The sequence below is a fragment of the Diospyros lotus genome, chromosome 5 (assembly GCF_014633365.1).
Source record: "Diospyros lotus cultivar Yz01 chromosome 5, ASM1463336v1, whole genome shotgun sequence".
In the NCBI taxonomy this organism is placed as follows: Eukaryota; Viridiplantae; Streptophyta; class Magnoliopsida; order Ericales; family Ebenaceae; genus Diospyros; species Diospyros lotus.
The window spans coordinates 32601686-32617763 of NC_068342.1; the positions used below are offsets into that span (position 1 = coordinate 32601686).

A 16078-nucleotide genomic window follows, 5' to 3' on the forward strand; every position below is an offset into this window, starting at 1 on the left:
CCCAGCAAGGCAAAGAGGACAATCACTGAGCTTCCTCATCCTCCTTCCAAATTAGTCGTCTTCTCCAACCTAATACTATTGCCATCCATCTTGCCTTTCATTTTCTCTATATAAATATATATAATATATTATTTTATTTTATTTTATTTTATACTCGTACATATAAAGCTTACTCAAATATTTTAAAATATCTAATAGTGTGTCAGGTTAGTAAAAACACATGATTCTTCAATTAGATTTAGATTTTGAATAAAGTTACACATAATTAATTAAGTCGGGACAATTATCAAAATTAAAATATTTAGATTAAATTAAAAAAAAACCCAAAAAAAGAGTAACTTTTCCTGCTATTAGCCCTTATTTTTATTATTGTTTGCATTGTGATTTTTTCGATCATCGCGCCAAGAAGGGGCAGCGATGAGAAGCCTTGGGCAATAGCGTTCAACGGTGGCTGCGGCTGTTGTCACGGCGACGGGGTTAGAAGTCACGGCAGTAGCTGCTCTGTGCAGCAACGCCAGGTCAAAGAAGCACTGGCGGTTGCGGTTCTCTGCATAAGCGGATGCAACAGTAATGTTGTGAACAACTGTGGCCGCGGCGTTGTGAAGAAGAAACAGTTGCGGCAGTGCTATGCAGTGGCTGCGACTGCGGTGTCTGTGACGTGCGGCTGCGCTGTGCGGCGGTGATGGAGGTGCTATTCGGAAAACGAGCATAGCGGCGCTAGCTGCACTGTGCAGCCTTGGGCGTAACCGGCTGTGGTGGTGGCTGTACAGCGGCTGCCTCCGTCCGGTCTTCCTCTTTGATATTGGCAAGAGGAAGATGACGACCCACGAAGAGCCCTAGGCTCCTTTTGGGTATTGGGCCTTTGTATTTTAATAAAAGAACAAATCATGGGCCAATTGGGTCGCATGGCTTAATGGCCAATTGCATTTTATGGGCGTTGGTTTTAATTAAAAAAAATGAGGGCCAAAGAATGGACTTGTTCCAATTGGGCTTGAACCATTTGTTAACAAAAATTCAGTTGGAATAATGTCTCCCTCCAAAAAAAATTTGGTATGAAATATCTTGTTCCGGGAACTTCTCCCACTTGCCTTCCTTGCATAGTTTTCAAGAACTTTTCAATAATTGTTGTGTGCTATCAAAATCACAAAGAATTAATTTTTTATAAAAAAAATAAATTTCACATAATAATTTAGGCATGTATTTATTGTTATAGAATTTACAACAAATGTGCTTGCAACCAATGATAATCTCTCATTAGTTGTCTCTGATTCTTTCATCCTTTTATTAAGCATGTACACATAACTGTTCATGTGCCGTAAGGATTTAAACAAAATGTCAAATAAGTAATTTGAAATTCAAATTAAAAAGATAAAATACATTGATTAAAAATATTGGCTCGTAATCGACATACGAAGCCGATACAAAAAAATCAACCACATATCGATTAAAAATTGATATACAAAACCAATATAATAAAATCAACAATATATCGATTACCTATATCGGTCCTTAACCTATATATAAAACCGATAAAGATTTTCCTAAGCTATAATTGGATACAAGTGAATTATATTGAAACAATATATTGGTTCCTAACCAATATTTTTTCTAATCGACATGTCTATATAGCAAACGACCATATAAATAAATTATTAAACTGATAAACATAAATTGATACACAACATAACTTATACAATTAGAGAATTACTTATATCAGATTGGAGCCATATGTCTGGTGTGGAGAAGATCTCAAAAAAATTCTTATTCATTTGACAACAAGAAGCTTTTAATGAATGTTGTCCTACTTGGCTTTTTGAGAAAATTTTACTTATGTGGCCATGATCATTTGGAGCACTTGTTGCTTGGGGATTCAGTTTCGAAAGATTGAAGGTGAATGTTAGTACTCCTTCGTCCTCCTTATTTTCAAAAAGGGGCTTCATTACTAATTTAATGATCATTTTATTTTCTACCCCTTTTGCTTATGTCTCATTTTGAATGCCTTTCTAACAGGAAATATTACTTTTATTTCTTCTAATGATGCTATTGTGATAGGAGATTCAAAATTACATGATAAATGTTTGCATTTTATCTGCATTTCATGTGAATGTTATTTGACTTTAATTTCATTAACATTTTAGTGTTATTTGGTCGGATTTAATATCAGTCATTGATCTCATAGACACGATCATCGTGTGGCTCGTATTAGGTCATCCTCGATATTTAAAGGCCTTAAAGAAACGCCAATCGTCACATTTCACTGTTGCATTCAAGAAAACCCTAAATTAGTGTAAAAAGAAGAGACACAACCTGTGAATCCTCTGATCGGTAAGAACCTACGGTGTATTGCTCTATCTCCAGTTTAAATCATTTCATCATGGGAGATAAGGTCAAGAGGCAGTGGTGAGTACGGTGTTTGCTCGGTGTTGATGCATTCTTGTACTTATTGTCTGGTTTCTGTCTTCTTGATGCAATACAATAATCATTTTGTTCTTTGTTGAATCAATGTAATTGCGTTGTATTATCTTTGATATAGTGGATTGACTAGAGGCGAAAACTTCTGTCGTGATTAAGATCCATTTAAGGATTTGAACACATATATCTTGTGTTATGTTCTTAGTGCAATTGGTTTATTTTGATTTAATTTCTCGACTTGGTTTCGTTTGTTAGCCAATTAAATCGATTGGGGGAAAATTAACAGATGCATTTATTAACTCACATTTCTTTGTCTTTTCCTCCAACTTCTCCTCATTTCCATCTCCCTCACCCTTACCGCCATCATCTGTATCCTCCTCCATTTTCTTCTCCTTCCCATCCCCCTCACCATCTTTCAGTAAGAAAGTGTTGAATGTTCACCATCATTCGTCTCTTCCATCTTCTCCTCATCGTCATTCAGTAAGAAAGTGTTGAATGTTCATAAGAAAGGTAAGAAACACATAATTGTGGCAAAATAAGTGAAAGAAGATGAAATTGTAGTAGTTGTGGCAAAAGAGGCAAAAGATGAGAAGAGATCGAAGACAAGAAAGATGAAGAAATTGTTGCAGCAGAAGAAGAGATCAAAGACGAGAAATGATATAATATAAATTGAATCTATTTCTAAATTAAATTAAAACATATCGATTTTGTAATTATAAAAATATATCGGTTGTTTAAGGTTATATTAGTTTCTTAATATTGGTCGTGTAAGGATATGTCGGTTAATAGATATCGATTTACATAAGATCTCAACTAATAACATGCTATCGATATATCAGTTGAGAAATGATGACGGTTTCATGACCGATATATCAACCGATATAAAACATTTTTAATGATGTTACTATATTTTAACTTATATTGGTTGAAATATATCATGACTTAACAGATATATCAACCAATATATGTTCAAACCAGCAAAATGTATATTCTTCACTCAATTGAGTTTTTGAATGAAGAACCAAAGCCAAGTTTATTTACAAATCCATTACGTTTTCATTCAAAAAATCACAGAAAATAGGATAAAATATTTTGAAATCACTCAAACTATTAAGATTCATTGGCCAAAGTTTTTCAATGATAAGAAAATGAACACATACTTGATATGGAGACAAGTTATTGAATTTGCGAGGGAAGAACAACAATGGTTTTAAAGAAAATAATTGATGAAGAAACAATAATATTTAGATGGAGAAAAAGAAAGACGAGCGAGAGAGTTGATGGTGGGCGGGCAAGTAAGAATGTGTGTGAAAGAAATGGGGGTATTTTTGTCTGATCAATTTTCAAATATCCTAATTTTATAAAGATTTTAAAAGTGTCCTATTTTTTCAAAATTTAGTACGGAAAGTCCAATTTTTCCAATTTTCTCATATTTCATTGACACCTATGAAGATGATCCATATCAAACCCCAAAACGGAATTGAATTAGTGGACAAAAGTTAGTTGGAACTATAAATGTATTTCACATAGGCAGCCCCATGTCCATGCGAATCCGCTTGGCCTTCATTCCATGTGTTTCACATAGGCTGCCGCGTCTCAATAATTAGTAGTCCATCCCCACCCCTACCCATCTTCTTGCTTTTTTTTTTTTTTTGTATTAAGTTCTTAAATATGTCTAATAATTTACAAAATATGCACGTCAAATGAATTACGTGTGAACTTAGTGGTTTATATCTTTCTTTGCCTATAGAAAAATTACTGTAACGGTGAATTTTGTAATATTTTATATTTTCCAGATACCTTGTAAATATGCTATTTTCGTGTTAAGCGTGTTATGGAATAAATAAATTTATAAATACATTCGTGCCATTTGTTTTTAGTCAAAATTTCCTCTATAATAATGTATCACTTTCGTGTCGAAAACGGAGTGAAATTTCACCCATCAACGCAGAGCGGATTTCGTGTGGGTTTGCACCATACGTTCATACCCCGGAAGGGTATAGAAACCAACGGCTCAGATCAAATCACCACGGGCTCAAGATTGCGGGAACACCATCATATATATGCACCGTGCATCACCGTGAACTTCTGCCCATCTCATCATCTCCTCCTTTGTCATCTGAAGCCTCCCCATTTCCCCAAATTCCACTACCAAAGCTGCCCAGATTGCCAATCCAATCTTCCGTTTATCAAGCACCCAAATCTCTCTCTCTCTCTCTCTCTCTCTCTATATATATATATATACACACACACACAAACTGGCACCAATATAGAGAGAGAAAGGAAAGATGGCCCTCTCTATGGTTGCAGCATCGTATCCTCGGCTCTACGTGGGGACGAGACGGCCATTTTTGCAGCCCAAAATTCGGTGTGCTGTTTCTTCCTCTGCTTCAGTTTCGAACAAATTCGATCTTCGAACCTACTGGACGACGCTGATCGGAGAAATCAACCAGAAGCTGGACGAAGCCATATTCGTGCAGTATCCGCAACAGATCTACGAGGCCATGCGTTACTCTGTTCTCGCCAAGGGTGCGAAACGCGCCCCTCCAGTCATGTGCGTCGCCGCTTGCGAGCTCTTCGGCGGCGACCGCCTCGCCGCCTTCCCCACCGCCTGCGCCCTCGAAATGGTCAGGTTTTCATTTCTCAACCGATACCCTTTTCCTTCCGTTTTGTCGTTTTCTCAGTTAAAAGGGGAAATAACCCTTTTCAATTTAACTGTAGTTGAATTTTAATTAATTTGAAACGAAGTGATTCTCTAGCTTCGTCGATCGGAATCGCAGTGATTGACCTACCGTAATTGAAAATTAAAAAAATCAATTTATAAAGATTCAACTTTTTCGATTCACTTCCGAAGAATCAATCTTTCCTGTTTGTTCGGGAACCTCCCCCAGGAATCTTCCATGAAAATGGGTTCGATTGATGTATGCGAATCTTTACTCCACCAAAGTTAGAACCAACGAGCCCAGATTGGGAAAGAATTGAGTAGCTCTTCGAATTCCAAATCGTTTCATTTGCTGCAGAAAGTAACACTGCCAAGATTTTGATACACATTTCGTCTTAACTAACAGGTTCACGCCGCGTCGTTGATACACGACGACTTGCCGTGCATGGACGACGACCCGTCCCGTCGGGGACAACCGTCAAACCACAGAGTCTTCGGCGTGGACATGGCGATCCTCGCCGGCGACGCCTTGTTCCCGCTGGGGTTCCGCCACATCGTGTCGAACACGCCGCCGGACCTCGTCCCTGAGCCGCGGCTCCTCCGCGTGATCGCCGAGATAGCCCGGGCAGTGGGGTCCACGGGCATGGCGGCCGGGCAGTTCCTGGACCTGGAGGGAGGGCCCAACTCGGTGGAATTCGTGCAGGAGAAGAAGTTCGGGGAGATGGGCGAGTGCTCCGCCGCGTGCGGCGGCCTACTGGCGGGCGCCGAAGACGAGGAGATCCAGCGGCTGAGAAGGTACGGCCGAGCAGTCGGGGTTCTGTACCAGGTGGTTGATGATGTGTTGGAAGAGAAGATGAAGACCCCGGAAAGAATGGCGGAGGATAGGAAGGAGGCGGAGAAGAAGAAGAAGGGAAAGAGCTACGTGGGTGTTTATGGCGTGGAGAAAGCCATGGAAGTGGCTGAAGATCTGAGAGCAAAGGCGAAGAGAGAGCTGGATGGGTTAGAGAAATACGGAGAGAGGGTGGTTCCACTCTACAGCTTTGTAGATTATGCTGCCGATAGAGGTTTCAGCGTCGGGTGATCAATGATCCATCGTGTTTAATTTCCTTAATTAGTTTTGGGCCATCTTTTCTTTGCTCTTTTTTTATTATTATTATTTTGTATTTTAATAGAGTTGGCTTTCGTTTTGTTTTTGATATTATAAGATACTAATACCTAATTAGGGATGCCAAAATGGTCTGTCGGAATGGTAATGGAGTGGGTATGGGTAAGGGATTTCCTTTTCCCACTACTACACTCATATCTCTATTCTTCTTCCTATTTTTACGTCTTTTATCTTTTGAGTTAAAGTAATGTTATTTATTTAAATTAAAATTTTAATTTATTTGACATATTTTTATTAAAAAATAAAAATATATAGATATCTATATTTACATTACACATTTTTATTTTTAATAAAAATATATCAACTAAATTGGAGATTTATTTTTCATTTAAATAAATAATATTACTCTTTTGTTTAACCTATCAATCTTTGTAAATATTAGAATAATTGATCAATGTCATACCCCATAGATTAATGAACACTTGATGAGTATTCATATGCTTGATATATTTTATCATAGTAAATTTGTATTCTTTAACTTCAATAATTTTACAACAATTTGAGCAAAGAAATCTACTATTAATGCAAATAAAAAGCTAAAAAAATAATAATTAAAATATTTTAAATTAATTCAATACATTAAATAATAAACAATAACATATTAATTTTTCAATGGCGAGCATGAGAAGCAAAGAGAGACTGTAACAATATTAAATTTTAAATTTATGAGAATATATTTGGCCTACATCAAAGTTGGGCATGAGTGACAATCTTATTCCTAGGGACGTGCATTCGGTATGTTTGGTTATTGAAATTGTGTAAAAAATTAAATTAAATTGACCAAACAAAACAAAAAATTAAAACAACTGTACCGACTAAATTTAATTGAATAAACCCAAAAAAAATTGAACAAACCAAAAGACAGAACAAATTAAAAAAATTGAAAAGTCGAACAAATCAAAAAAATTAAAGAAATCAAAAAACACCCCCCCCCCAAAAAAAAAAAAAAACCTAATGAACAGGAGGCCAAGTCTAATACAAAACCCACATTTCATATTTGTAAATACAAACAATTGTAATTTGCATCTATTTTATTGGAATCCAATCTCAATGGAAAATAACATGATCAACTCCATACTTCTATCTCCACCAAGTTGGATATAACTACACACTTTAATATATATATATATATATGCAATGAAATGTAAAAGGTATTTAGATGAACCTTTTCGAGATGAGTTTTAGGGCTATTCGATATCTCTATCATGATACCTCAATGCGATCTACAAGTATTATGAAATGTCAATCCTTCAATAACCAATAATATGTATACGACTGTTAAGTTCACAATTCATATAGTTAAATTAATAACTTTTATTAATTCTTAATTATTCGCATTGACCAACGACTTCTTAAATTATGACTTCATCATTCACATAGGGCATATACCCTTTTGAGATTTTTATCAAGGTTGATAGATCCTATCTTGCGTACTCACCGATCTTTGTATGATTCGAATCATACCAAATAACCAGCCTATTAAAGGCCTATTTTCTTGGATCCCATATAATGACATCAAAGCATGATACTTCTTATATAAGATAATCGTGGTACCTTAGGTCAAAGGATTACTCGTACCTATCGCCACAAAGAGCTTCTAATTGACATTTAGTAAGAGTTATTATTTGGGTATTCTCGGGTTAGGTCATTCAATAAACTCATTCAACAATGAGCACCTACACACTTGTATTAATGTCATCACAGAAGTAGTTAATGAGATCAACTACCCCTTTGCAAGCATGCATAATGTGTACCAGTCTTATCAGTATTATAGAGACTCCACTTTATAGTCCTACGACTAGGAATAATTTAAAAATAAAGCACAAGTTATTCTGTCTCATTAATATGATCTCATCATAATTTTATTGACATTGCTACACTTTTTACACTTCATCTAAATAGGAAAACATAAAGATGAATGCATTGCCAAGTATTAAAAGAAAATTACTATTATTAATCAAAATACATTCAAGATTTATAAGAGATGCAGTCAATTCACAACTCTTATGATTGGCTCCCAAATTACAACTCTATCATCTCCTGAACCATAAAAACGCATTTTTGCCAGGTTAGTAGCACATGCCCTTTCCTCAGATAACTCACATTTTCTTTGAGCTAATCAAAGAGAAAATTCAGAGCAAGTCTTGGGTTTTCCAAGATAACTCCCCCTCAATGTACTATTCCCTTTAACTTTCAGTCAAAGACAATAATGGAGAGTCATTGTTGTAACATGTCCTCCGAGGAGAGTCATCCTAGAAAAGACACCAAACCTGAGCGAAAAAGTTCTCTTGGAGAACCTTATGAGTAGTATTCACGAGACCAGTCTTCTTGGAGAAATATCTCATAAGCTACAATTCACCTGAGCCATCCTCCTAGGAAAGAACAAGGAAGAACCTTTTTTGGCAAACATTTTTCCTACATTGTCTTAGACAACATAGCCTACTTGAAATAAGCACTCATTCTTCTGAGGATCATTTCTCTAGGAAGGGCGATTTTGTTAGTCCCTTGACACATAATGACTACTTAAAAGGGGAGTGAATTGAGTGATTAAAAACTTATTCAACCAAATTCTTTCATTTTAAAAACTCTTGACCTTTTCTTATATAAAGAAAATACTTGTTATAAATATATATATTATTTGAGAATGATAGCAATATAAATACAAAAACAACAATAATCAATATAAGAATATATAGTGGTTCAGTGTGTCCAACACCTACTCCACTCTCTCAAGGTCAACCTGACACTTGAGGTTTCACAAAAATCACAACACTAGGTTTCCATACAAGATCACCAAGAAAACTTGTACACCCTGAGGTTTTTCTCTTAACTCACTCTGAAAACTAATACAACATAATAATACACCTAGATTACTTGGACTCTAAGATGCCACTCACAATCCACAAATTAATACAAATAAATCCTATGTCCAAACAACCTTGGACTAATATGAAATTAAACACAATGATGTACAAGGCAAAATAGAAGTAATACAAGTTACCAAAAATGGAGAGAATATATTCTCCTTTGCCTTGGGCTTCAAACAGATATATCTTTGAGATTGAGCGTTGGATTGCTTTACTTAAGTTGCTTGAGAGCTTAGGTGTACTTTAGGAAGATAGGAAATGATAGAGCATTAGCCTTCTTTAGATTTCTCCTCTTAATATTTATAATAAAGCTTCCAAATGACCTACAACGGCTAGAAAAATCCGATCGTTGGAGTCTAACAATCGATTGTTCTAACTGACAGTCGATTGTTCTAACCGACAATCGACTCCGCAACACCCATAGTTGATTTTCGAATCCAGCAGTTGACTCTCAACGCTGACAATCGACTCTCATTGGCTTACAGTCCATTACTCAGTCGACTGGCCAAAACCTGTTCTCTACTATCTCGACTCTACATAACACACAGTCAACTATCCCTTACTGGGAGTCGACTCTCAATCCAGATTTTCAAAAAATGTCCACATTTTTCTTAATTTATATTTTACCTTTTATTTACTTTAATACATAAATGTAAATAAGAAAGTACCCTTTATTTAGATTCAATAAAAATATCTAAAAAATCAAAATTAAAATCAATAAGAAAGTAAAATTTTGGTTTTAGAACAAATTTGAGATTTGACGATTTTACCACCTCCAAAATACATACATTCTATTTCTTGAAAAATTTATTAAAAATTATTTTAACAATAATGAATATTAACTATCAAAATATCAGGAGATAGTTTTTCAAAATGAAAACATTTTCTTATATGTTCCCTTATATAGCGCTAATATTCCACTTAGAACAAGTAGCATTTCTTGGTTCATTTTGATACACAAAACACTATAATACTTAAAATATTATTTCCACCATAAGACATATCAAAATCCATTAGGGGATTTAAATATATTAAAAATAGTTTTACTAAAATTATGTTTTGTTAAATATCAAAATACACAATAGGTTGATTGGAGCAATTTGCTTGAACAGATTTCTCACGAAAGCCCTCTTCTGACCTTGACTCTGGGATAATCTGTGTGGTTGGGATAATGCCATATCTTATAGCTGAGAGAGCACCACGTCCCTCGTGCATATATGCCACATGTCCCAATCATGAAGGTTATAAATACCCTTACACCCTTCATATGTATGGATCATTTTTTTCCTTCTTGGTTGGGCCTTTCACATCTTATACATCCTTACAACCACTTTTCTCCCAGAGAAATCTTTCTCTTAGACCATTCATTGCACTCCATAACATACTTCTGCATACTTTCCTGCATTCAAACTTCACTATGACACTTAATGACTTAAGTATCAAAAGCCCGCACGAGAGAAATCACCGCTTACCGTCAAAATTGCTTTTGTCTTGTAGAACATCTTCTCTCATATAGTTAACTTCTCCTAGATAGCTTTCCTGAATAGTACATCAAACCTCTCTCGACACTCTTCTAGATGACCCTGTTCTCCGTCTAACCTTGTTAGCCTCTAGCTGAGCCTCACCGAAACAAACAAATTTTAATTGTTGTATTCATGCAACAACAAGAATATTTTCATACAGTTAAATGTGAAATTTTCAATTAAACCCATATTCAATACTTACATTGCAAGATGATGATGTTGAGGTCATTTTGTATCAAGTAAGTATCAACATGTTAGAAAAATGTTGGAAAAATTAGTCTCACGCAAGTAAACAAGCAAAATAGAAAAATCCATACTAAAACAATTGAAAAGTGAAAACCTAACTTGAATAATTAAAATCGAAACTACAAGAATTACAAACTTTGAAACTCACCTTTGTGGGCCACCAGTCGAAGTAAAGAGGATAAGGAAGGATAGGTTGGTCATGGGTCACCGGTCGAAGCAAAGAGAAAAAAGAAAGGTAAGTTGATTGCTACTCACGAGTCACTGACTAGAACAAAGAGGATGAAGAAGAATGGATTGATCACCGATCACTGGTCGAAGTAAAGAGGAAGGGGAATGATGGGTTGGTCACCGATTATCGGTCGGAGAAGGGGAAATGTGGGTCGATTGTTACTCATGGGTTGTTGGTAAAGCAAAGATGAAGGGGATCGATCAAGATGGCTACAGTAGATGGGAGAGTTGGTTCTTCCGTTCAGGTTAATTGGAGACAAGGACGATGGGTAAAGGCGAAGGGGAAGGGAAAAGGAAGGTTGAAGGCAAAGGGGACTCGATTTTTCTTTTATTCTTCCTTTTTCCTACTCTTCTCATTTTCTTCTTTAGTGCAACAGTTCAAGTAAAAAATAACGTCGTTTTGAAATTCAGCTGGTTTGGTTTTTTTGGTTATTTTCATCATAAAAATCGAACTGAACCGAACCGAACCGAATCAAAAATCAAATCGAATTAACAATTTCTATCAGTTCGGTTCGGTTATTTTTATTAAACCCAAATTTTGCACACCCCTACTTATTCCCACCCCTTGTTAGTAAATACGCGAATAATTCAGGTATTATATATGAGTTATTTCGTATTTTTATTAAAAGTATTATATTAATGTATTTTTGAAATATTCAGATTAATTCGTGTATTTTGAACTTAAAAGGTATAAAACGCATATTAATTAAATTTTAAAATATTCATTTAAAAAATTCGTATACTTCAAATTACTAATATTGTACGCAACGGGCCCACTTACAGTGCAAATACTACAACACTTGCTCCCCAGGCATGTATGTGTTGCAGGAGTAATGCTATAGGTACGTCGTGGGCTACACCCACGGCTACCGAAAGCATTTAAAATAATTTAATAAACTTAAGTTAAAATTTTGTCTTTTCGTTTTGCGAGACCCCACCCGCCCAAAACCCATCTGCCCAAATCCATTTTCTCTCTCTCCCCTGCTAACCGCCCAAACCCATCTTCTCCATCTTCCTTCTCCATCTTCTCTGTTGCTCTCGCTCTTTACCTGAAAAACCTCTCTCACGACCAAGCCCATCTTCTCTCTCTCACTCCATCTCTGTTTCTCTCTCACTCCATCTCTGTTTCTCTCCCTTACTTCCGATCACCATTACCCCAAACCCATCTTCGATCTGTTGCTCTCGCTCTCTTTCTGTTGCCCTCCCTCACGGCCAGCGTCGGTCCACCTCTCTCTCTTTCTTTCTTGCCAAGGTCCTTAAGCTTGAACTGAGTATGAAGAAATTCTTTAAGGGAATCAATGACAACAATATTTGGGCCTGTTATGATGATATCATCAACATAAACTAGGATCAATGACAACAATATTTGGGCCTGTTATGATGATATCATCAACATAAACTAGGAGAGCTACAAAAGAAGAACCAAGACCCTTAGTGAATAAAGAATAATTAGATTTGGATTGAGTAAAACCATGCTGAATAAGGACAATGGAGAACTTGGAAAACCACTGCCTTGAGGCTTGTTTTAAGCCATAAATGGACTTGTGGAGTCGACACACTAATCTCTCCCCTTGAGAATGAACCGAATTCTCAAATTGATAGCCAAGTGAAAGATCCATATAAACTTCCTTAAAAAGATCCCCATTCAAAAAAGCATTGTTAACATCTAGTTGTACAAGAAACCACTTGTTAATGGCAACAAGAGCTAGAAGTACTTTGACAGTGACCAGCTCAGCTACGGGAGAAAAAGTGTCAAGAAAGTCTAGTCCCTCTTGTTGAGTATACCCTTTTGCAACTAACCGGGCTTTATATCTCTTTATGGTACCATCAGAATTATACTTGATCTTATATACCCATCGACAATCAATAGAATGTTTGTCACAAGGAAGTGGAACAATAGACCATGTGCGATTTTCTTGCATAGCCTGCAATTCGGCAGCCATGGCATCCCTCTAATGAGGAAATTTTACAACCTGGTTATAATGTTGGGGCTCAAAAGAAGAGGATACGGTAAGAAGAAAAAATCTAGGGGAAGGAGAAACACGAGTGTAAGAAAGATGATCTTGCAAAGGATACAAAGGCTGAATACAAGAATAAGTCCTCTCAGTCAAAAGATTACAATGGAAATCACGTAGATAAGAAGGAGGTTTGGAAGGTCTAGTAGACCTTCGAATAACATGATTAGGATCATGATGGGTAGAATGATCAGCATCTAGAACAGGGGAAGAAACCACTGTCCTACCTGGTAAACCAGTATCTAAAACAGGAGAAGACAAATCAGTAGCTGGTAAAACAGTGGCTGGTTTAGGTAAAACAAAATCAGGGAACAAATCTTGTACAACATTAAAATGAGGGACAAAATGGAAAGAAAGATGTGTTCATGAAAACAACATCTCTAGAGATAAAGATAGTTTTAGTGGTGATGTCATATAGCTTGTATCCTTTAATTCCGGGAGGATAACCGATGAATACACAGGCTGTAGCTCTAGGATGAAATTTTGTCCTACGAGAAGACAAAGTGGAAGCAAAACACAAGCTGCCAAATATTCTAAAAGATGTATAATCCACAGCGGCATTATACAACAACTGATAAGGAGAGTTATTTTACAAAAGAGAGACTGGCAGCCTATTAATCAAGAAAGCTGTAGTAAGGACACAATCTCCCCAAAAACGGATAGGGACCCGAGACTGGAAATATAAGGCCCTAGCCACGTTTAAAAGATGTTGATGTTTACGTTCCACAACTGAATTTTGCTTAGGTCTCTCAACACATGAAAATTGGTGGACTACCCCTTTTGAGTTAAAGAAATCACTAAAAGACAGTTCAGGGGCATTATTGGATCTAAAACCCTTAATGACCTTATGGAATTGAGTTTCAATTAACGAAAAGAACTTGGGAATAATATGCTTTGCATCAGACTTGTGTTTCATAAGATATACTCAAGTGAACCGTGTGCAATCATCCACCAAAGTCAAGAAATAACGATGTCCATTATATGTAGGAACATGATAAGGACCCCATATGTCACAATGAATAAGATCAAAGGCAAATTTAGACAAATGATTATGAGAAATAAAGGACATATGTCTTTGCTTGGACAATGGACATACTGAACAAGGAATATCAATCATCTTATGATCATGGAAAAAATGTAACACATCTTTCAACATATTCAATCTCTTCATAGAAGGATGTCCTAACCTGCTGTGCCAAACATGGCTACTTATTACATTGACTGAACAAGGAATAAAAAAGGGAGTGCAAGTCTTATCTACATCTTGACTGTCAGGTCGTAGGAAATGTGCATCCAAAACATATAGCCCTTTAAGCAAACTACCCTTGCCAATCATCCTCAGGTGGCGTACATCCTGAATCATACATGCATGATTAAAGAAACTGATAGACACATCATTTTGCCTAGTCAATGCACTCACTGATATCAAATTGAACTTGAAATATGGCACATAAAGCACATCCTCTAGTATTAAGTGAGTGCTAATTTTCACTGTCCCAATAAAATGGACTGAAATCTAACTGTGATTAGGGAGAGTGATAAAAGAATCCTTAATTGGTCTCATGCATTCAAAAGAAGATCTAATGCAGCATATATGATTTGTAGCCCCCGAGTCAATTATCCAATTTCTAGGATATCTAAGCCCTGGATTTACTGAGATAGAATAACAAGTACCTGATGCTTGATCATGAGAAGCATCAGCATTCATGCCAGCCTTGGCATTTGAGAGGTGTGAGCTGAGCATTCCCATTAAATGTTGACACTGAACAGGGCTTAACATCTGCATAAAACTCCAAAAATTCTCATGGCCTTTAGACTGGTTAGGAACCTCAGAAACCTGATTAACCGTGGTTAAATTCGCCTGACCATGTTTTTGTTTAGGCTTGTATCCCGGGGGATATCCATGTAATTTGTAACACTTCTCAACTGTATGGCCACTATAACCACAATATGTACAAATTGAACGTTCCTTTTTATGATTCCTACCAGAAACATTTTTATTTCCATCATGCTTCACAGAAAAGGCTATTGAGTCATGTCCAACAGAGGTAACTATATTTCTTTGGTGCTCCTTTTGTGATATAAGAGCAAAAACTTTATTTATCGGGGGAATGGGATCCATGAGAAGCAGTTGACCTCTAACTTGGGCAAAAGACTCATTTAGTCCCATCAAAAAGGACATAACATATTCAATATGATAATGCTCTACCAGATCTTTAGAACCCCGCAAGTACACTTTCCACAAGAACACATAGGCCTATAATTGCTAAGTTCATCCTAATTGATCTTGAGTTTGGTAAAATAAGAGTTTACAGAAAGCTGACCTTGATTGAGATTCATTAACTCACGGCGTAATTGGAAAATCCAAGACCCGTTGCTTTGCTGGTAGCGTTCCTTGAGGTCAATCCAAATTTCGTGTGCTGATTCTGAGTAGATCACACTAGCTGAAATTTCTAATAATCCTGTTTTTCATGAGCGTACGAAGCGTATTGAACTAGATTGTCATTTTGTTCGAGACAAGCTAACTCCCGGTATACTCAAGCTTCTTCCTATTCGTACTCAACACCAGCTTGCTGATGCATTTACTAAGTCTCTGCCAATTGCTAGATTGTTCCCTTTATTAGACAAGATGGCTATTTTGGATATTCATAGTCCATCTTGAGGGGGAGTATTAAATGCAATAGCGTGTATTTTTGATGTATTTTGTATATTTTGTGTACAACTAGTATGTTAGAACATGTCATATAAATAGGGACAATGTATTTAAACATGTGGTTGGATTCATTTTGCAATATGAGGCATTTTTTCTATATTCTCCTTTTGTCTCAATACATTGCCACCTCTAGTTTCTAGATCGATCGTCACCTCTAGCCTAGTATCGTTGCCTGTCGCCGTCCTCCCTTTGTAAATATATCTAACACACACACACACACACACACACACACACATATATAACACAT

The 16078-nt window shown here is 36.4% G+C and overlaps 1 protein-coding gene across 1 annotated transcript; it reads left to right on the top strand.

Moving 5' to 3' along the window:
- The first annotated feature begins 4486 nt into the window (after positions 1-4486).
- On the top strand, positions 4487-6394 carry LOC127802889 (heterodimeric geranylgeranyl pyrophosphate synthase small subunit, chloroplastic-like). Its single transcript, XM_052338967.1, has 2 exons — positions 4487-5039; positions 5481-6394. Exons 1-2 carry the CDS (start codon positions 4701-4703, stop codon positions 6153-6155), a joined length of 1014 nt encoding a protein of 337 aa, XP_052194927.1. The 5' UTR covers positions 4487-4700; the 3' UTR covers positions 6156-6394.
- Positions 6395-16078: the final 9684 nt, after the last annotated feature.

Coding starts and splice junctions, on each gene's coding strand:
- LOC127802889 (XM_052338967.1), top strand. CDS start 4,701: ATGGCCCTCTCTATGGTTGCAGCATCGTATCCTCGGCTCTACGTGGGG. Junction 5,040..5,480: donor CCGCCTGCGCCCTCGAAATG/GTCAGGTTTTCA, acceptor CTTAACTAACAG/GTTCACGCCGCGTCGTTGAT.